The 23227-nt window shown below is 41.7% G+C and overlaps 1 protein-coding gene across 9 annotated transcripts in view; it reads right to left on the bottom strand.

Annotated features, from left to right (window-relative positions):
* The window catches only part of FHOD3 (formin homology 2 domain containing 3), a 466045-nt gene that overhangs the window by 83812 nt on the left and 359006 nt on the right, over positions 1–23227 (bottom strand). For 3 of the 9 annotated variants that reach the window (XM_036245756.1, XM_036245754.1, XM_036245761.1), the window contains exons 12-14: positions 13335–13469; positions 9098–9151; positions 2801–3015 (exon numbers count right to left, since the gene is read on the bottom strand). In XM_036245756.1, coding sequence (XP_036101649.1) covers positions 2801–3015; positions 9098–9151; positions 13335–13469 — 404 coding nt within the window. The remainder of the gene's footprint in view (positions 1–2800; positions 3016–9097; positions 9152–13334; positions 13470–23227) is intronic. The other 6 variants (XM_036245757.1, XM_036245763.1, XM_036245755.1 and 3 more) reach the window with 3 other exon arrangements.

The raw sequence follows: 23227 nt of genomic DNA, 5'->3' as shown, positions 1-23227 counted from the left end.
GCAGGATTCATACAAAAGTTATAGCAGATTTAGCTGGGAAGGTTTTTGGCTGCAAGATCTCCCTAGATGGCACACAATGCTATGGGTATTTTGCCATTAACCCGTTCCTCTTTTAAAATATATTTTGTAAGAGAAAAGGTAGAGAAGCTTTTAATGTTTTCATATCTTCTGCTATTAATAGTTTTCAAGAATCTGAATAAGTTTTAACAAAGAACCCAGAAAGTGACCTTTAATCCCGAGGTACAGAGAATTCAATAATGAATATATTTGTTTTCCTTCTTTTTGTAAATTTAATCCTGAAACGCAGGCCACAATTTGGGAGAAACTGGGGGAGAAGGTGTGGCATTGATGTGAACACCCCCACAAATACTGTGATATCATGATGCCCCAAGAAATGGCTGGGTTGAGAGTCACAACACTGGCTGTACTTCCAGGGTGCCAACCAGATCTGAAGCAAATCCTCCCGTCTATTTGAGAATCAGCCTCCCCCACTTACTCAGATGCAGAAGAAGGTATTAAATGGTCGTCTCTTAGAGGAAGGGGCAGAGCACGGCAGAAATGTGCAGTGGATACTTTCACACGATTCCACAAGGTGAAAGAATGAAAAAGCAAGTCAATCCCTGGCACATTTGGACCACATAATGCCAGGTGTTTGGTGCAGGACAAACATCTGGATGTATGATTATGGTTTTTTATTCTTCCTCCAGATGTGGGGATATTGTAAATGTTAGGGATAAGCAAAAAATTACTTTGAGCATTTGAAAATGAGACCTGGTGAAAAAAGAACAGGCTATTAATTGGATGTTAGCAGAATGTTTCAAAGAACGATAACAAAATGGGCTGAGGGAAACTTTTCTGTCATACCAGCTTCGTATTTCTGTTCTAAGGGCGAAGATCCAAGGCAGAAGGGAGCCCACTCTCTAACAGCATCTCTCCTCATACACTAACACTCTCCGATCGTATAACTCAGTTATGTACTGGGACAAGGATGTTAGAATGCGCACTGGTCCCAGCTGGCTTGGATGCTAATCACTTCACGTGTGATGGACAACTCTTCTAGACTGCATGAGAGTCACTACTTTCTTTTCCAGAAAAAAAAGTGATCATACGATGCTATTTTACCAGTTTGCCACTGTGACTGAATTCAAGCCCCGTATTCCTGTTTCAGAGGCAGAAATCACTCACCGTACGATTTCAATCAAACATTCGCTCAGTCTCTAACTCCTTCTTGGTAGAGGAAAATGACAGTCGCAATTTCTCTTTCTGAAAGCATACTGAAATAGCTATTTTCTCCAAATGCATGGTGCACAGACTCAAAAGAAGCATTTCCTGTGCTCTTATTGAAGTTTAAAATGTTGTTTTTCATTGGCTAGAACAGCCTCATGTTTGGCTGCAAGTGGACAAAATCCTTGAGGAACTCTCCTCTTGCCACAAACAAATATCAAGTAGATTACAACTTTGGAGGACAAAGACTATTTATAGATACTGACAATTCCCTCTCAGTTTGGGACCACTCCATATTTCACAGTTGAGACAACCATTCTGTCACCTTCGGGAGGTACAACGATTAGGATGAAAAGTCCCAAGATTAAGTGCTGAGCTCCTCTGCAGGAAAATATTTTTCATATCGCCTCTGCAAATACCACAATTTAGATAGAGCCATGACAGCAGACAGGGCTTGGAAACCACAGAGCTGTTACAGAGCAGTCTTTTTTCCCCGATTCCCAGAGTCTGTCTTTTCAGACCGACATTACTCATCTGTGAAGGAGCCATCTGCCCGGGACAGTCTCCCATGGCTCAGGGACCGGGAGAACTGGACGCGCTGGAAAGCCGGGTGCCACCAGCCCGCTCCCGCAGGACGAGCCCGGAGGCTTGCGGAGCCAGCAGAGAACTGGACAGCCAGTTTTGTTCCGTTACATCCAGTTCTGCTGAGGTCATGGAGTCCTGCCTTGTTTAAATTAAACTTGACGCCATGTTTAGTCAACCCTCCTCGAGTTTAAAGTTTAGTGTCTCTGTTGTCTTCAGTTGGCTACGTCTGTGTCAGGCTGCAGACCATAACACGCGCGTGAACCCACCCGTGCGGGGTTAACCGACACGCACCGCGGAGGCGCCTGTGCCCAAGGACCATCCTCTGTGTTCACGTGAAGGAAAACGGACCGCACTTTGCAGCACAATCAGGAAAACAGCGGATGCTCCCAGGCTGCAGTGTACAGTATCCTTGTTTTCCCCCCAATAAAGCTAAGGCGACAGGGAGTTTTTCCAGGGAGAGCCTGTCTGCACACAAGCACCTCCACCCACACCACGTGCCAGTAATCTTCACTACTTTCAGTGTTTTCCTTCTCCAACATTTAACTCCTATGTTCACTAGGTCCACATTTTTCTTTGCTTGCACTGATTAATTTTATTGTCCATCAGTTTAATGGAAACCAGACCGACAATTCCTAGGGTAAGAACATTTCAAAGTGGCCACTTTTATGGGGCGGATCCAATAAATAAATAATATCCAAATTATAGAGTACTAAGTTAAAATCCTGTGATTTAGGATCAGATGTAAGTCTTATCTTTGGTATTTTTTTTTTTCAATGAGCATACACTGACAACCTTTACAAATAAATGGGCTTTCATATAAGTCGTCTGCAAACACTGTTTCCTTGTGGCGGCACAGGTTGCAGTCACCCCCTAAGCTTACCCTTAGTTGACTCTCAGCATTAATTTGAACATAGGAATGGTTACGACCGCCCAGAAGAAGCCTGTCTGGTGTTAATGAGCCTTTCGTTCCCTCTCCTCTTCCAGCACTCACCTTGGGGATGCTGAGGTGTTCCCAGGGAGGAGGATGCTCCCGTGAGAGCCTCTTGTGAGTCTAGAGATGAAGGGCTTGGACTCAGAGGGGCAGGGGAGGCAGGGGCTGCCGGCGAGGTCAGGTCCAAGGAGAGGTCAGCTCTGCCCCGGCTCGCGCTCCGGCTTCTCAGTTCCTTCTCGTGCGCCTCAGCTGCCAACTGCTCCAAGTATTTGTATCTGAAAGTTAAATTCCAAAGGGTTTCCGTAAAAAGAAAGAGGAGCTCGTGGCTGATGCTTGTTTATGGATGAAACACCTGCAGAGTGAGCTGGTTTCCTGATGCACAGAGCACAGCGCAGGGCTGGCTGGAGGGCTCGTTTGCCAGAAACACCCAGCGAAGCCAAGATGCTAGTGATTAAAAATCCCGCATCATGCATAACCAAACAAACTGGGGGGAATGGCCACATCACAGGCTCCAGATACTGGATCACTGCTGCAGAATCCTACTTTGCTCTTTTAGGAAACATTTGTACAAATAAGCAAAACAACAATAATGACCATCAAAAAGGCCCAACAGTGACAGCTGAAAACCACACGCCCTCGGAGCTCACAGCTGTGAAATGGGGGGGTGCCCTTGTGTGGCAGAGAGAAACCGTGCGCCCCAAATACCAAAAGGGGGTGTTGGACAAAGGCCTCCCTGAATGTCTGAACCTGCTTCAATGCTAACAGCAATGCGACTGGAATTCACTTTGTTCTCCCGGTGTCGACCATGGAAACTTTTTTATATTCTAAAATATTTCTGAGTCGGATTCAGACATCCAATAGCTTGGACCTGACGTCACATATAGTTTATTCATCAAAGTCAGTTTAAAAGAACAAAGATACATCTGTTTTGCATTTCAGGCAGGCAGAACCCACTAACTGTTTATTAAGACCAGCTACCAATCATATTCCTCATGGTGCGCTTTATAGATCAGACCAAAATAACTTTGAAATATGTGCCTCTTCCAGATGTCTGCTAATTTTACCCACCATTATTTGTTCAGAAATAAATTTATGAACCCAGCTGTAGCCGGGTTCTGACTATCTTACCCACCACTAAACTTTGAAACAGCTTATTCAAGCCCCTGACTCACATCCATCCAGATTTACTGCTTCTGTTCCTCCCAATGGGCAACCCCCCCCCCCCCCGACTCTGGCCCACCATGGCCCCCACAGGGCACTCCAAAGTTACCTGGGTAAGACAGGCGGGGCAGCTATATAAAACCTTTACAAATGCATTTAAAAAGCATGCATTTCTTCATTCATCCTTACAGTGGGTGTGGCTCCCCCACATCCATAATCATCGCCCTTCTCCCTGCCAGTCCGACAGCAGCCTGCCCTCCAGGCCAGGCTCACACGTGCGCCTGCCCTGTGCGTCTGCCTTGACCACCACAGCTGGAAGTGATCTTGGCCTTGCCTCTGAACTCATGTCGGATATGTAGTCCATTCAACTCCGATGGCATTTTACATTTACTGCCTGGCATAGTTAGTCATCTTTTCACATGTGTATGTCTGTTTTCAACAAGCAGATAATAGGACTTTTAAGAACAGAAAGATCATCCTCCTTTGTTCTTTCCCTCGGTGCTTCGCCCTCATCAGCTGGTGGGGAATGAGCGAAGCGTGCAGCCAGAGCCCTCCGGGCACACCCACCTGCAGAGGTCCACCTGAAGCACGGTGCGTCGGGGCAGCGCACCCTGTCTCGCTGCCTTGGGGGGCGAGCGCACGTGCACGGTGAATCTGATCACAGGCGCGTGGTGGGTCTGCATGTGTACAAACATCTGAGGTTGGCCTCCAGAGCAGCTGCCTCGCAGTGGAAGGATGAAGAAGCTATGCCCAGAGAGAAAGCTTTGGAAACTCCAGGCTTTCCTTGCCAATAACGTCACTGCTCACAAGTCAGGAGAAGTGACAAAAGGAAAGTATTCCTGAACTTCATTCTGACCAGCAAGGGAAAACCACCTGGCCTGGAGGTGATGGGGATCTTGGAAGAAAGTGATCTTGAGGGTCAGAGGCCAGAGGAGGCATATTTTAAACAAAATAGTGGCTCCCTGGCCGGTTTGGCTCAGCAGTTGGAGCGTTGGCCCACGGACCAGAGAGACCTGGGTTCAAATCCCGCTAAGGGCATGTACCTTGGTTGCAGTTTTTCCCCAGTCCCTGTTGGGGTCGTGTGGGTGGCAGCCAGTCATGTGTCTCTCTCACATCACTGTTTTTTTCTCTCTCTCCCTCCCTCTCTATCTGAAGATAAATGCAAAAATGTCCTCGGGTGAGGATTAAATAAATAAATAAACACATAAATGAACAAACAAACAAGATAGTGGCTGGCTCAAGGCCAGGAAGGCTGCCAGCCCAGGAGGAGTCTGTGAGCACAGCATCCCTGCAGAGCCCAAGCCTCCGGCGACAGGAGAAAGGGACAGGCGAGGAGTGGCATGCAAACAAGGGAACCCGCTCGGGCCAGGGGACTGAATCCTAAAGCAGGAAAGTGGGGCTCAGCAGAATCAGAGGAGCACAGAAGAATGGGAGCAACACCAGGACGACCTCCTTTCAGGGGCCCGGCCTGGTCCCCTGGGCAGCAAGGCCGCAGGCATGTGCTGGCAGCCAAAGGGCTCGCCCACTTTCTGCTGGACTCCAGGGGTTCCTCACCCAGAGTCTGGGGAAACACAACTCAGAGACTGTCCCTGTGCACCCCTAGGTCTCATGGATGCCATCCTCAAGAGTAGCAGGTTTAACCTGAATCGCCCCAGCGGTGTTTATGAGGTGGACAAAAATGGCAGGAGAGGGGCCGTGGGCATTTTTTTAATGGGTAGAAAGTTTGTTTCACAGAATGAAGACGTCTGGGAAGTGGTGGCACAAGAAGGCGAAGGTCCTGAACACTCCTAACTGTACACGTAAAACAATGGTGAAAATGGCAAATTTTATGTTACGTATATTTTGCCACATTTAAAACTTTAAGAAATGGCAGGGGCAGGGAGACCCAGATATCAAGAGCCACGAATTCTTTCTAAAGAGGTAGCAGTGGTGTTCGCCTGCAGTGGTAGGACTGGTAAGGGTGGACTGAAATGCACAGGGACAGCCAGGCCACCTGCCATGTAAACTATGCAGCTCAGTAAACTCTCCTGGCCTACACATACCCCAGCCAGCCCTGGGGGAGGCTGGACCTCTATCATGACCTTCCCTTGCAGAGTGGCTAAGGGCCACCATGTAGGGGCCCAACAGTTCTTGGTCCCAGAAGCCCAGCAGCCCATGCAATGACTGTCACAAGTCCCTGCTGCCTTGTGGCACAAACCCCCAACCCACAGACTCTGAAGAAGCCTCACATGTTCAAAGCACTGGGGTTTCTATCCACAGCCCCAAGGAAAGACTTTTCACCTTGCTGCCCATTTATCTTCCCTCTGCCTGTATTTTTTGCTCATTCATTCAACTTTTCATTATTTATTAAGCAGTTGTTGACTGCCTGTTGTGCTAAGAACTACAGGAGGCACAAGAGATTTAATAATAAACAGGACCCCACCACCACCACCACCACCACATGGTGTTCACAGGTCAGTGGGAGAGACAAACAAACCTTTGGGATAAACCCAACATCCACCAAGGGTCTGGGGGGGGGGGGGGCAGGGCTGGTCTCGCAGCCAAGGGAACATACTCAGGCCCAGTCCCTTATCACAGGACCCTATAGAAACCGTGCTGACTTTAGATCAACCTGAACCTACTTCCTGATGACTTCCTGCCATCCTCCTACTCAGAAATTCCCCCTTATATTGACCCCAAATCTAGCTTCCTCTAAGTCTCCTCTGCCCTCATACCTGTTAAGCAGTGCTCAGAATCCTGCCTTCCTGCTTCATGGATCACTTCATGCATCATTTCCCGGATCCTGGACCAGTCCCAACCTTTCCCTTGTACCTGTTCCCATAACCCTGCCTGCCATAGGCATTTCCTCTCCGTTCCTGCCATCCCCCTCGGACTACTCCCCTCCTGACCCCTGTCCCAATATGCCCCCACCGGAATCTCATTCCTTACTACTCCCTTAAAGAAATTATTCATGAATGCCACCTAAATCAATCACTATTAGATAAAGCCTTTCTTCTAAAAAAAAAAATATATATATATATATATATATATATATATATATATATATATAAAATTAGAAGTAGCACCTCAACAGAAACTTACTCTGAGTCTGCACCATTGTTAATAAAACAGTTTGACTGAAATTATGGGAAGAGATAATATGAAATAATAGAAATCAAAATAAAATCAAATGAGTCTGGATGGCCATTACGCCGTGAAATTGTAAAGTGACATTCACCTTGTTATACTAGATGTGACAGAAAGCCTTCCGCTGCGACTCTGGCCCTCTCTTTCTGCGTTGTTGCATTAAGAGTAAGAAACATGGACCCTACACACATGCTCAGATCTATCATGAAGAGCCGACAGATGGAGTCTTCCTCCCTAATTCTGAACCCCTTCCCACCTCTGATCGCCCTCAGTTTCCCCATCTATATCTGAAGTCCACTACACTTGGAAGTCTGATCTTTACCTGGCTTACCCCCAACAGCTTTCCAAACAGGGGTGAAGGCACATCTCCCTCATGCTCGTCCTCACCGGGTAATTCAAGACTCAAGCTAACTAATGAAGTGGCTGGTTCAAACCAGAGGAAAATGTTCAGATGCTCCCCCAAACCTCCGTGTAAACAGAGAGCCACGTGGGCTCTAGGGAAAGACCCCACGGAAGCCATGAAGAGCCAGCTCTTGCACCAGCCAAGATGCCTGGGCAGATGGGTGGCATCCAGGTGAGGAGTGAGGTCAGAGCGAGAGGAAACAGGAGAGCAGAGGCAAACTCCTCGGCACACGTTTCCCAGGTGTAAGTGATACTCTGCTTTGGGAAAAAGAACAGTAAACAGTAACCGGAAAGAGGCAGACTTTGGTGGTTTGGAGAATTTTGAGGTCTGAGCCAGTTCAGACCTTACATCTCCCCAAGAGCTTTCAAGCCCTCCCCGTGCAGATAGTACCTGACAGGCAAGTTGTCAGAAGTTCAAAAAACTGCAAAATCGAGGGGGCGGGGGGCTAAAAATTAAGATAAAATTTGATTTCTTAAACTTGGGCAAAAAGTCAACAGCCATTTTCAGTAAAAGAGTATGTCGTGCCTATCAATGTCAAAAAATGAATTAGTGAAAGAGAAGTTTCTTGTTTCCTTACCATCACCTTTCACTCTAAATGTTCTGGCCACAACTGGTTATTAGGATGGCAATAATCAAAAATGTTGGAATTAAAGCAATGCCATACTTTTATTTATGAGGCTGACCTAAGCATCTAATTTTTAAATTGAACACAGGCAGACTCCACTCCTCCATGTCTCAGACTGTCCTGATCTATTTAGCTGATGGTGTTGAAAAAAAAAATAGCACAATTCCACTTTCTTTTGGCAAAGTTCAGAGATTGTTAGGTTCCCACCAGGCTCTGGTATGCAATCAGCCTTTCCATCACTCCGTGCAGCAACCCCATCTGGTGGTACAGGGAAGAACTGCAGGGCTACGGGGTAAAAATTTGTCTTTTGCTGTTCTACTTCCCCAAAACAGTTTCCTTTGCTTCTCTATTAATTAGATATGGAATACATTACCTTTGTATCTTTTAATGGTATTCAAAGAATGTTGCCATCGAAATTTTTAAAAGTGGATTACAGTTTAAATATTTGAAATAAAGCTGTTAGTTCATTTGCTCATGCCATACATCTTTCCCAAGTGTCGAATATGTGGCAATAATTATGACAGGCACTGGGACAACCAAGGAAAACCAGGCACGGTTCCCGCCACCAAGGAACTGAGTACAGTTCAGTAGGGAGACAGGTAAGTGATCAGGTACATTCAGTGAGTGTCTCAGGTGGGTGTGGCACCCCAGCCAGTGCCCGGCATACTTGTTGCAAGAATGCTAAAAAGTGACCTGGAAACATGGAGTAGGGACACCTAACCCAGGCTCAGTAGCGGTGTGGTACAGGGTACTGAAAACATATATCATATGTCAATATACTAAATTAATGTGCTCATTTGGAGAAGAATTTTGGAGACAGACATATTTCATGCTATGATGGCACTTAACTACTAAACCTGTACTTTCTTGAAAAATTTAGATAACCAGGACACCCTATTCTGCAAAATGCCAATTACCAAAGGTCTTAGGTCTTTTAGGTAAAGCGATTATATTTCAAGTTACACAGTTTCCACTGCATGCTTGGTGAGTTGTGCCAAGTCGCATGCGCTTTGGTGACATGGGAAAAAAAAGATATACAAACCTTTCTTCTCTTGCTTGTCTTTGCTCCTCTCTTTTGTCTAAATACTCTCGGCTACTGGAAGTATGTGAAGAAACAAAATAGGGAAGAAAAAGAACAGAATTATATGCTCATAAAAATCACTAAGAAACGATTAACAGTCCATATGAAAGCCTACTCTTGCCTCAGAAATGGAAAGTGGTTGTAGTTGAATTTTTAGAAACCAAGGGTAAAGACTGTACTTTATAAATATTAAATATAATGGGTTTTCTTTAAAATCACAGGGAGTCCAAAAACACGTGATAATTGGATTCACTCAGAGACATGACCAATTACTCTTTTGAAAGAAGAATGGGGGCAATGTTTAAAGGGTGAAACAATACATAAATAAAATACGACCAATGACAAGCAAGCAATTCACATTCAGGCAAGCTCCACAGCTTCCGTCTCAAGAATTAAATCTGAGTGGCTCCAAGCGTCCTGGCCAATTTGTGTTGCACTTCTTGGTCTGGACATTCCTCCCACAACCCAGGATTCTTTTTCTGCATCCCTCACATTCTGCTTCTCTACAGGGATCACTGGAAGCTCTTGCTTTGTGCATTCGCTTTTGCTTGTACCCACAAGATGTCCATTTTTGTCCAATTTTAATGCTTGTTTTTCTGTTCCTGCTGGTGAGTTTCCAGTGTGAACCTAAGTTTAAGACTGTGTGATCATTTATCTCTCAATAGACCATTTATTTTCCTGAAGAACTCTGACATTATGGTTTTCTACATTGGACCTAACATAGTTTGAGCATTCCACCCCTTGATGCGCCGGTAACTGGATATAAAGGAGAAGTCAGTCGGAGCAACTAAAACAGGTTAGGAGAAGGAGAAAAAGCAACAAAGACTCAAATCTGTTATCATTTAGAAATATCCATCCACATCACGTTCCATACTAGAAATAGATTTTTCCATAACCCAAGAAGTTTCAGAGCATATTCAACAAAAATAACAGCAGATAAGGAACAACTTTTAGATGGTATGCAAGAAAAAAACACACAGAACACAAGCAACTTAAGTCAATATAATGGGTGATGAAAGGTCAGCCATTTGAGTAATCCCAGAGACTACTTGACAAAGCTTTTCCCATTTCCTTTTTTGAATTTCTTTTCATTTACATCCTCAGACTTTTAGGAAGAAATTGCAGTCATTGTAATTAACAGTTGTGTGTGGTATGTACAAATGATCAGCATTTCTTCCTGAACAAGGTTTATTTTAATATTCACTCTCTCTCTCATTCTCTCTCTCTCTCTCTCAGCAGAGTGATTGAATATATATTGACTAAATATATATTGCAATTCACTATGACTCTTGTTCTATTCTTCTGGGACTCCAATGACATAAATGCTAGACATTTAGGTATTGTTTTATGGGTCTTGGAAGAACTGCTCATTTTTTCCCCCCAATGATTTGTTTTGGTTCTCAGTTTAGATAAGTTCTACTGTTCTGTCTTCAAGTCTGTGATTCTTTTCTCATCTCCATTCAGCTATTGAACTCATCCAATAAATGTTTTCTTTGATTGTTGTATTTTGAGCTCCATATGTATTTCCATTTAGTTCTTCATTATAGCTTCTATTTCTTTGCAGAGACTTAGCTTTTCATTTATTTCAAAATTTTTTGCCCTTACTTCTTTTTTTTTTTTTTTCCCTTACTTCTTAGAGCCTGTTTATAATAAATGTTTTACAGTCTTTGTCTGATAAAGACAACATCCTTTTGTGGTTAGTATATTTTGTTCTGTTTTCCTTCTGAGTTAAGATTGCCTTGGCTCTTTGTATGACAAGTTATTTTGGATTACATTCTGTATATTTTTAAATATTTTGCAAAGAGACTCTGGGTCTTATTTAAATTCTATGAAGAGCCTCGATTGTTTTCCTTTAGAAGGCAAACAACTAAGTTAGGTTCAGCCTGCAAGTTCTGACTGTCTTCTTACATTGGTTCCAATGTTAGCTCAGTTTTCAAGTATTTTTAGTGCTATTGAAATCAAGCTCCATGTGTACCACCCAGTGGCTAGTCTGGGACCTGAGTGGTGGTCCATCTGCACTTAGTTCTCAAAGTCTGCGGCATGCTGTTTAGGTTCTGAGTCACACTTGCACAAATCAGTACTCTCTAGATTTCTCTACTCTTTTCTATCATGTCCTGGCTTCCTTGGGTTTGTTTCCTTTCCTGGTCCTCTAGCCAGAAAACGTGGGCTTTATTGTTCGTGCTCTGCTGCATACTTTCAACAACTCCATTTGTACCCGGGACAACGCAGCAAGAGGACACAGAAAGAAAAATGGTGATGTGCCCAGTGCTCTTGGAGCCATAGCTCTCCTGGTCAGAGTTTTAGGCACCTGCCTGGACACTGCTGCCATCACTGTGCTTCTTTAACAATATTGCCTGGAGGCTGGGGTAGGAGAGGAAACAATATGAAAAAACAGGAGATTTTCTCTACTCTCTGACCCTTAGGAAGTCCCCTTACTGCTCCTCAGCCAGGAAGAAAGCCTGCCCTGGGCGCTGTCCGTGCACACTGGGCACGTGCACCTGGGTTTGGGAGTGTCTATGAGTATGAGCCGGGGGATATTGGAGGGATAAATGGTCAACTGTCACTGGTTAGGTGGGATGTTGAATGCTAGTCTCCTTCTCCAATTCCCCTGTTCCCTTTAACACTTGGGAGTTTTTGGAGGTCCGTGTGTTCTGTCCATGACTCGTGGCGATGCAGTGACGCAGAAGAGACTGGAGGGAGAGTGATGACTCCACCTTCCTCAGGCCCCTTGCCCTGTTCTCAGTCAGAATCTTTAGATGCGTAGGCTACTCTGTGACTATTTCAGGTGCTTCAGTCAGATTCTCTGCTGCTGTTTGGTGGTAAAATACGCAAACCTCCCAGAAGGCCCTGACATGAGAAGCATTTAACCTGATCCGGTGGTTTTTACAAATTGGTCTTTTCCAAAAGTGGCAACTTCCAGAGCTACATCCTGAGAAATGGTGCACACGGGTCTGGCGTTCCCATCTGTCACCTGGTAGAAACCTGACAGCCCAGGGTATGCCGCCCAATTGCGCGGGGACTGATGTTGGTTTACTTCACTCAGCCATTAAGTCTTAACAAAAGCCAGCATCAGCATTTCAACACAGACTTGGGACATTTTTTTTCTCATAATAGTGAGTTACAGTTATGGCTACTTCACAGTTCTGCTCATATTTTGTTCATTCCTACATTTACACGTACTCTTCTGGCCGCTGAAAAACAATGCTATTGAACCTGTAAATCCTCGTGGACAGTGCAGAACATTCTTTGTAGGTTTAACTGGGAGTAATTGATGGGAGTGTTGTTTGCCAAAGAAAATGAACTGAGCAAACAGGAAATGGAGATGGGGAGAGAAATGAAAAGAAGAAAGAATGTAGAAGCTGGAGGAGAGATGACTGGGAAGAGGAAGAAGGAAGAGATAAGGAGAAGGCAAGTAGGAAGAAGGGGAAAGAACGAGGGAGGGAAGGATGAGTGGAAGGAATGAAATGTATAAGGAAAGACTCCGCAGGTGTTTTGAGCTCCATGAAGCACTGCAGAGCATGAAGCCAGGGGAGGGAGTGGCTGGAGGTGAGGATGGGGAGACCAGGTGAACTGGCTGAAAAAGAAACAGAGCAACACTGGGCTCAGCGGGCCAGTCAGGCTAAGACAGGGAACCTGGCATGGGCCACATGCAAGAACATATTCTTGGAGTTGAACAGAGACCAGGAGATTGGGGAACAATGGGCTGGGAGCAATCAGCACAATGACTTTTTTATCCCGTAGGAGGAGATTACTGCTTTTTTAAAAATTGAAGATTGCTACAGGGAACAAGATGCAAGCCCGAAAGTGAGGAAAGCATTGTCTTTCGGCATTCAGGAGACTATGACTAAACCATGAATAGCTTTAGCGGGAAATGGCAAACTAAGTTAAGACAATTAGGTTATCTATCTTTAGAAAGGCCTGGAAAAGACTATTTTAGATAATGGAGGACTCAAGTCTACACAAATACCTAATTGTATTTGGCTTATTGACTGTGCCACATGGTTAGAGGAAAAAAGGCTGTAATAAACTGGATCTATACTATTGCAGGTATGTCTTGCTCCTCCTTGAAAATAGAGACAAAATCCAAAGAAAATGCAAACTTCCTAACCCCATAACATTATTATTAACCATACAGAGCTATTAAGGCATGTGATTTACTTTCAATTCATTATCTTAAAAATCAGAAAATCCTTCTTACCTGAATTTGTTCCTTTCTTCCCGTTCAATTCTCTGCAACCTTTCTTCTCTCTCCTGCCGCCGCCTCTCTCTCTCTGCTGCCAGCGACTCTTGGTGCTGCCTAAAGGATGATGTGACAAGACCACTCAGTGATGACCTAAAGATATAATGAGTTAATGTTTTAGTGGGTTGGCCTACGATTAAAGAGTGCTGAAGTAGGAGTCAACCAGACCTTGGTCAGAATTGAGGGTCTGCCGGAACCTAGATAGTGCTTGGGGAAAATTACTGAGTGTCTCAGGTCTTCTATTTGAGGATCTGCATCTCTCAATGGACATAAGTAATCTCCTTCATACACTGGGAGGACAAAAGGTGTATATAAAACACTAAGTATTCTGCACAGTGAATAAACCATCAACAAAATGAAAAAGCAACCTAGAGTACAGGAGAAAATACTCACAAGTCATATATATGATAAGGGGCTAATATCCAAAATATATAAAAAAAAAACTCATATAACTCAACAGCAAAAAAACCAAACAAAACAGGCCAACTAAAAAATGGGCAGATCTGAATAGACATTTCTCCAAAGAGGACATACAGAGAGCCAACAGGTACATGAAAAGATGCTCTACATCTCTAATCATAAGAAAAATGCAAATAAAAACCACAGTGAGATATCACCTTACACCTGTCAGAGTAGCTATCACCAATAAATCAACAAATAACAAGTGTTGAGGAGGATATGGAGAAAAACACCATATACTGTTGATGGGAGTGTAAACTGGTGTAGCCACTGTGGAAAATAGTAAGGAAGTTCCTCAAAAAATTGAAAATAGAACTACCATATGATCCAGCATTTCTACTTCAGGTATTTATCCACAGAAAACAGAAACACTAACTCAAAAAGATATATGCACTCTATGTTCATTGCAGCATTATTGACAATAGTTGAGATATGGAAACAACATACATGTCCCATTGATAGATGAATGAATAAAGAAACCGTGAGATATATATATATATATATATATATATATATATATATATATATATATATATTTCAATGGAATATTATTCGCCCACATAAAAGAATGAAAGCTTGGCATTTGCTTCAACATGGATGGACCTCAAGGGCATTGTGCTAAATAAAATAAGTCAGGCAGAGAATGACAAATACTGTATGATCTCTCTTATATGTAGAATCTAGAAAATACATACATTCATATATATATCTATATATATCTATATCTATAGATACCAAACTCATAGATACAGAGAACATATATTGGTGGCTGCCAGAAGCAGGGAGTGGGAGAAATGTTTTGGTTTTAGTACATAAATTGAATTATTCTTTATTTAAAAATAGCATACAAATAAAACATAAAATACAATACTATGTACATACCTGGTATAAAAGCAGTCAATTTCTCTTTCTTTTATACATACATACACGCATGTACGCACACACACATATTCATTTTAAAGTTGTTTCATGACAGGACTTTGATGAGCTGGAATCAATGTTCAATCTAAAACTGTTTCCATTTTACATGTACTAAAGATATCTTACCATACATCAGTTTCTCAATATACTGCCTCAAAATAACTGTGTCATCTTAAAATAAGGTATTGGGATAACAGATGAGTAGAAAAAGACATAGCAATGATCAGAAATCTGAAAAAGAATTAAGGAAATTTCTTTTTTGTTAAGAAGCATCCAAGAACACTTAGCGTGTTCAAAGGACAGCACCTGATGCTTGGTAACACTGCACAAACAATTTGTAGTATTGACCAAAGAGGGCATATGGGGAAGGTCAGCTGTGGGGAGGCCTCAGTGAAGGATCACAGGGGTGGATAGCACAGAAAATTTGAAGTCACCAAAATGGAATATGATGTAACTACATGAAAAGTAGGGGCTTAGCTGATAAGAAGAGTCTGTTGGACCTCTGGGAAATAATAAACACAATCTGTTATAAATAAATGGGCCTTCATTTATTGGAAAAATGTATCTAAAACTAAGGTACAAATATTTCTGAAATATAGCTTGGGTAAAATCATACTTGAGTTCAGTGAAAATATGCATGCCTTGCAGGGAATACAAAGTCACTTAGTGTAGGAGAAAGACACGACTCTTGGAGAGATCCAAGATGGGGGCAGAGCAGGTGGAAGTTACACTCACCTGCTCCCAGGTCCAAACTGGAATTACAACTAACTTATAGAAGAATCACCCTGAATAACCAACTTAAGACTAACATAAGTCTTATAACCAAGGATTTACAGAAGAAGCCACATCAAGACTGGTAGGAAGGGCAGACACAAAAAATGGGCTGGCCCTGCACCCATGTACTTTGGTTGAGAATCCAGGGGGATATCTCAGCTACATAGTTGCCTCCTGAGAAGTGTGGCGTCTCGACCCACATTACCTCTTTCTCTATTTTGGAGTACCAGAGACGGAAGAAAAGCCTACATAACATCTGTCTGTGAAGATCAGTGAGAATTATGTCCACCAGGGAGAGACGGGAGTCTCCTAGAAATCCAGGTACCCTCTTAAAGGGTCATCACACAAAATCTCATTCATGGCCACTCTCCCTGGCCTCTGGCAGAATGAGAGTGGATCTGAGCATATTGGAGTTGTGTGAGGACAGACAGGGCTGTGTGGCTCCTGGGAGAGAATTGAAGGAACAGCCACCAGGGTTCCTATGCCGGGTTGTTCTCCCACACTGCCCATAGATGCCATCTTTCTGGGTCAAGAACACCCCTCCATACTGCATTAGCCTGGAGGAATGCACTAGTCCCACCCTCCTAACTCTAGGGTTGGGATATTCCCTCTCCTCCTCTCCTCGCACATTTGACCAGTACTTCTCACCCAGGGAAGATACACTAGCATCACCTTTCCAACTACTGGTGGTGCTGCCCTGCCAAGCTAGTGCCCTGCAGAGAAGTCAGCTGGCTGTGGCCAGCTTGAGCCCTCAATGCAGACTCTCTTAGAAGGATCTCAAGAAGGGAAAGACTGAGTTGTGTGGCCCTAGGGAGGGGAAATTTCTCCCTCACAGGGCTGACAGACCACACTATCATTCTTGTGCAGAGTCCACCCTCACACAGCCAAATATTGGTCTGTTTGGGACTGATGAGCTCTGCTGGTCTCACCCTGGTGACTCCCGGAGACCCCAAGAAGTTAAAGGTTAGCAAGCATCCAGCAGGTGGTGGCTGGCCCTGGTATACCCTGAGACTTTCACTGAATGGCTTCAGTTCAACACTGGCAGTAAATTTGAATCTGTTTCAAGTTGGTTAATACTACTAGTCCCTACCTGATGACTGACTGAGAACCTACCTCACACAATTCACATATTGCCAGAGGTTCTTTCAGTTACTGAGCCTAATGGGCAGCTAGCAAGCAAAGGTGGATCTCAGGGTGCCTTGGGCATTTTGCTAACCTGCCCCTGGGCTTGGTGCTGGTGAAAGCTGTCCTTGGTGTGCAGCTTGACCTCTTCCATAAACACCCAGGCCCAGCAGAAGCAGCCACAAACTGCCTGACCTCGATCTGCATCAAGATCCCTCCCAAGAAGACCCAGAACCAACACACCTGATGGCCAGATTCAGACCCCATCAGAGCACAATTGAATTAGCTCCACAAATGACACACACAAAGGGAAATCTTGGCAGGCACCAGACTCTGCTAGGATGAATTCCACAGCTCATATACTGTGGTCAGGGTTGATCCTCAGAGTCAGCCTTAGCTGGGGGTCAACCCCACCCATGAATAGGCCAACAGCAATCAAGACTCACTACAACAGGAAAGTTCACATAACCCACACAAGGGACATTCCTGAAGCACCTAGCTCAGGTGATCAGGGAGATTACACCCATGAGCCCCACAAGATACCTACTATATAAAGCCACCGTACCAAGACTGGAAGGCATGGCAGGTCTACCTAATACACATAAACAATTACAGAGAGGCAGCTAAAATAGGGGGACAAAGAAAAAGTCCCAAATGAAAAAACAGGCAATATTCCCAGAAAAAGAACTAAATGAAATGGAGGCAAGCAATCCACTAGATACAGAGTTCAAAACAATAATTATATGGATGCTCAAGGAACTTAGGGAAAGAATGGATGCACTCAGAGATAACTTAAACAAAGAGAAATAAACATAAAAAAGACATAGAAATAAAAAAAAGAACCAGTCAGAAATGAAGACTATGATATCTGAAATGAAGAATACACTGGAAAGAATCAACAACAGGCTAGAAGCATAGAGTCAAATAGTTGATTTGGAAGACAAGGTAGCAGAAACCACCCAATCAAAGCAGAAAAAAAAAAAGTTTAATGAGGGTAGTTTAAGGGACCTCTGGGATAATATCAAGCTTAACAATGTCCACATCATATGGGTACCAGAAGGTAAAGAAACAGAGCAAGGGATTGAGAACCCTTTTAAGAAATGATGACTTCCTTAACCTAGTGAAGGAAAAAGACACACAAGTCCAGGAAGTGCAGAGAGTCCCAATCAAGATAAATCTTAAAAGGCCCACACCAAGACATATCACAATTAAAATGATGAAGGTTACAGACAAAGAGAGAATCTTAAAAGCAGTAACAGAAAGACAATTAGTTACCTACAAGGGAGCTCCAATAAAACTGTCAGCTGATTTCTCAACAGAAATATTTCAGGCCAAAATATTTAAGATGATGAAAAGCAAGGACCTAAAACCAAGATTACCATACCCAACAAGGCTATCATTTAAATTTGAAGAAGAAATAAAGAGCTTCCCAGACAAGAAAAAGCTAAAGGAGTTTGTTACCCCAAACCAGTATTACAAGAAATTTTAAAGGGACTTCTTTAAGAAGAAAGAAAAGAAAAGAACATGTTACAAAAAATAAAATGGCAATAAATATGTACCTATCAATAATTACTGTAAATGTATTAAATGCTCCAATCAAATACATAGAGTAGCTGAATGGATAAGAAAACAAGACCCATCTATATGCTGTCTACAAGATAACCATCTCAGAAAGATAAACACAGACTAAAAGTAAATGGATGAAAAAAGATATTTCATGCAAACAGAAACAAAAAGCTGGGGTATCAATATTTATATGAAGCAAAATAGACTTTAAAACAAAGGCTATAATAAGACAGAAAAAGAACATCACATAATAATAAATGGGTCAATTCAACAAGAGTATATAACTCTTTTAAATATTTATGCATCCAACATAGGAGCACCTAAATATATGAAGCAAATATTCATGAACATAAAGGGAAAAATTGACAGTAATGCAGTCATAATAAGAAATTTTTAACACCCCATTAACATCAATAGGTAGATCTTCTGAATGGAAAATAAACAAGGACAATGTAGCATTAAGTGACACTCTAGATCACATAAATTTAATTGATATTTTCAGAGCATTTCATCCTAAAGGAGAAGAATATACATTTTTTTCAAGTGCACATGAAACATTCTCTAGGACAGACACGTTAAGACACAACACAAATATCAATACATTTTTGAAGACTAAAATCATATCAAGCATCTTCTCTGACTACAGTGGTATGAAACAAGAAATCAATTACAAGAAAAAAAACTGAAAATCACACAAAGACATGGAGGCGAAATAACATATTGCTAAACAAGAAATGGGTTGACAATGAGATGAAGAAGAAATCAAAAGATAACTTGAAACAAATGATTATAAAAACACAACAATGCAAAATATATGGGACACAGCAAATGTAGTCCTAAGAGGGAAAGTCATAGCATTATAAGCCTTCCTCAAGAAATAAGAAAAAAGTCTCAAAAAAACCCCAACAATTTAACCATACACCTAAAGGAACTAGAAAAAGAACGACAAACAAAGCCCAAAGTGAGTATAGAAAATAATATAATAAAGATCAGAGCATACATAAACAAAATAGAGTCTTAAAAAATAATACTAAGGATCAATGAAACAAAGAGCTGGTTCTTTGAAAAGATAAACAAGATAGTTGTACTTTAAGCAGATTTACCAAGAAAAAAAGGGAGAGTGCCCAAATTAAAAAAAAAAAAAAAAAATCAGAAATGAAAGAGGAAACATAACAACTGACACCACAGAAATATAAAGGATTATAAAAAAAAATTACAAAAACTATATGTTAATACATTGGACAATCTGGAAGAAATAGATAAATTCCAATCTTCCAAAAATTAATCAAGAAACAGAAAATCTTAACAGACCAATTATAATTAATAAAATTGAAGCAGTAATGAAAAAACTTCCAACTAACCAAAGTCCTGGATCCAGTGGCTTCACAGGTGAATTTTACCAAACATTCAAAGAACACCCATCCTTCTCAAAAACTATTCCAAAACATTGGAGGGGAGGGAAGACTCACAAGCTCATTTTAGGACGTCAGCATTATCCTAATTCCAAAACCAGATAAAGAAACTACAAACCAAAAGCTTAATAGGACAATATTCCTGGTGAACATAGAGACAAAAATCCTCACCAACAAAATATTAGCAAACCAAATTCAGCAATAATTTTAAAAGATCACACACCATGATCAAGTGGGATTTATTCCTGGGGTGAAAGGTTGTACAATACCTGTAAATCAATTAACATGATACATCACATAAACAAAATAAAGGATAAAAATTATATGATCATGCCAATTATGGTGAAAAAGCATTTGACAAAATCCAGCACCCATTTATGATCAAAACTATCAGCAAAATGGGAATAGAGAAAATATAGCCCAACATAATAAAGGCCATATATGACAAACCCACAGCTAACATCATACTCAATGGGAAAAAATGAAAAGTGTTTCCCTTAAGATCAGGAACAAGACAGAGACCTTCACTTCTACCACTCTTATTCAACACAGTACTGTAAGTACTAGCCACAGCAATCAGACAAGAAGAAGAAGAAGTAAAAGACACCCAAAGTGGAAGGGAAGAAATAAAACTGTCATTATTTGCAGATGACATGATACTATATAAAAAGAACCCTAAAGTTTCTACCAAAAAAACTACTGGAACTGATAAATAAATTCAGTAAAGTAACAGGATACAAAATAAATATTCAGAAGTCAGTTGAATTATTTATTTATATTTTGGTTAATCCGCACCTAAGGATATTTTTCCATTGATTTTTAGATAGAGTGGAAGTGAGGGCAGGAGGAGAGAGAGAGAGAAAAAAAAATACATTGATGTGAGAGATACACAGCTATTGGTTGCCTCCAGCATGACCCTGACCAGGGCCGGGGATCAAACCTACAACCCAAGTACATGCTCTTGACTGAGAATTAAATCTGTATCTATGGGCCAATGCTCTAACTGCGGAGCCAAACCAGCTAGGTCATCAGTTGCATTTTTTTGGAGGGGGGAACGTGTCCCTAGCTAGAACTGAACTCCGACTCTCTGGTCCGCAGGTGGATGCTCCAACCACTGAGCCAAAGTGGCCAGGGCCAGTTGCATTTTTATACATTAATAATGAGCTATCAGAAAGGGAAACAAAGAAAACAATCTTATTTACAATTGCATCAAAAAATAAAATACCTGGGAATAAATTTAACTTAGAACCTATACTCAAAAAACTATAAGATACTGAGCAAAGAAACTGAAGAAGATACAAATACACAAAAGCATATACTGTGCTCATGGATAAGAATAATTAATATAATTAAAATGTCCACACTACCCAAAGCAATCTATAGATTGAATATAATTCCTATCAAAATACCAATGGTGTCTTTCACAGAACTAGAACAAATAAACCAAAAATTTACATGGAACCACAAAAGACCCTAAATAGCCATAGCAATCTTGAAAAAGAAGAACAAAGTTAGAAGTATCATGTTACCTGATATCAAACTATATTACCAGGCCATAGTAATGAAAACAGCATGGTACTGGCCTAGAAACAGACACATAAATCAATGGAACAGAATAGGGAGCCCTAGAAATAAACCCATGCCTAGATGGTCAATAATATTCAACAAGGAAGGCAAGAACATACAATGGGATAAAAATAGTCTATTCAATAAATGGTATTGGGAAAATTGGACAGATACAGGCAAAAAAAAAAAAGAAAAAGAAAAGAAAGAAAGAAACTAGACCACCTTCTTACACCATATACAAGAATAACCTCAAAATGGATTAAAGACTTAAATGCACTCAATACCATAAAAATCCTAGAAGAAAACATAGGCAGTAAAATCTCTGACATTTATCTTAGCAACATTTTTTCTGATATATTTCCTTGGGCAAGGGAAAGAAAAGAAAAAAAATTAACAAATGGGAGTACATCAAACTAAGAAAATTTTTGCACAGCAAAGAAAACCATTAACAAAACAAAAAGACAACTTATTGAGTGCCAATGATACATCTGATAAGGGGTTAATATCCAAAATTTATAAAGAGCTCATACAGCTCAACACACACACACACACACATACACACACACAACACAAACAAATAATACAATTAAAAATGGGCAGAGAATCTGAGTAGACACTTTTCTAAGGAGAACATACAGATGGCCAATAGACATATGAAAAGATGCTCAATGTCACTAATCATCAGAGCAATGCAAATTAAAACCACAATGAGATATCACCTCATGCCTGTCAGAATGGCTATCATCAATAAATCAACAAACAGGGTTGGTGAGGACGTGGAGAAAAGGGAATCCTCATGCACTGTTGGTGGGAATGCAGATTGGTGCAGCCAGTATGAAAAACAGTATGGAGTTTCCTCAAAAAATTAAAAATGGAACTGCCTTATTATCCAGCAATTTCACTTCTGGGTATACAATTGAAGAAATCCAAAACAGTGATTCAAAAGAATATATGCAACCCTATATGTGCAGTGTTATTTACGCTAGCCAAGATATGGGAGCATCCTAAGTGCCCATCAATAGATGAGTGGATAAAAAAGTGTTGGTACATAAATAAAATGGAGTATTACTCAGCCATAAAAAGAATGAAATCTTACCATTTGCAACAGCATGGATAAACCGAGAAGGTGTGCTAGTAATATAAGTCAGTAAGAGAAAGACAAATACCATATGATATCACCTATATGTGGAATCTAAAGAATAACATAAATGGCCCTGGCCGGTTTGGCTCAGCGGTTAAAGCGTCGGCCTGCGGTACAGAGAGACCCGGGTTTGGTTCCCGCTAAGGGCATGTACCTCGGTTGCAGTTTGTCCCCGGCCCTGGTTGGTTGTGCGGGTGGCAGCCACTCGATGTGTCCCTTCACGTCGATGTTTCTCTCTCTCTCTCTCTTCCTCTCTCCCCCTCCTGCTCTATCTGAACAAAAAATGGAAAAATGTCCTAGGGTGAGGATAAAAAAAAAGAATAACATAAATGAACAAACACAATGGAAACAGACTCACAGACACAGAGAACACACTGATGGTTAACAGAGGGGAGGGTGTTAGGGGATGGGGAAAAAAGGTAAAGGGATTAAGAAGTACACATTTGTAGTTTTAAAATATTCATGGGGATGTAAAGAATAGGGAATATAGTCAATAATACTGTAATAACTATTACGTATGGTGCCAAGTGGGTAATAGAAATACTAGGGGAAACACTTCGTAAAGTATACAATTACCTAACCACTATGCAGGACACCTGAAACTAATATAGAATAATGTTGAATGTAAACTGTAATTGAAAATCAAAAAAATTTTTAAATGTGACTTTTGTATCATACACCTTCTACCCTGAGTCCCACTACCACGCTCTCTAGAAAAGGTGAGTTGCCCCTGGCTATCAGTCAGAGGTGGTGGGAGGAGCAGAGGGAAAGACTCCATCCTGAGAGCTACAGGGAGGGAGTCAACAGGTTACATATTCCAGGATCATCAGCCCTGGACACTTAGGCATAGACAGAACTGTACTTACCTTTGACATAAATTGTACTTATCT

The sequence above is a fragment of the Molossus molossus genome, unplaced genomic scaffold (assembly GCF_014108415.1).
Source record: "Molossus molossus isolate mMolMol1 unplaced genomic scaffold, mMolMol1.p scaffold_m16_p_6, whole genome shotgun sequence".
Taxonomy (NCBI): domain Eukaryota; kingdom Metazoa; phylum Chordata; class Mammalia; order Chiroptera; family Molossidae; genus Molossus; species Molossus molossus.
The sequence above is the reverse complement of the archived record's forward strand: the minus strand, read 5'-3'. Positions and strand labels throughout refer to the sequence as shown.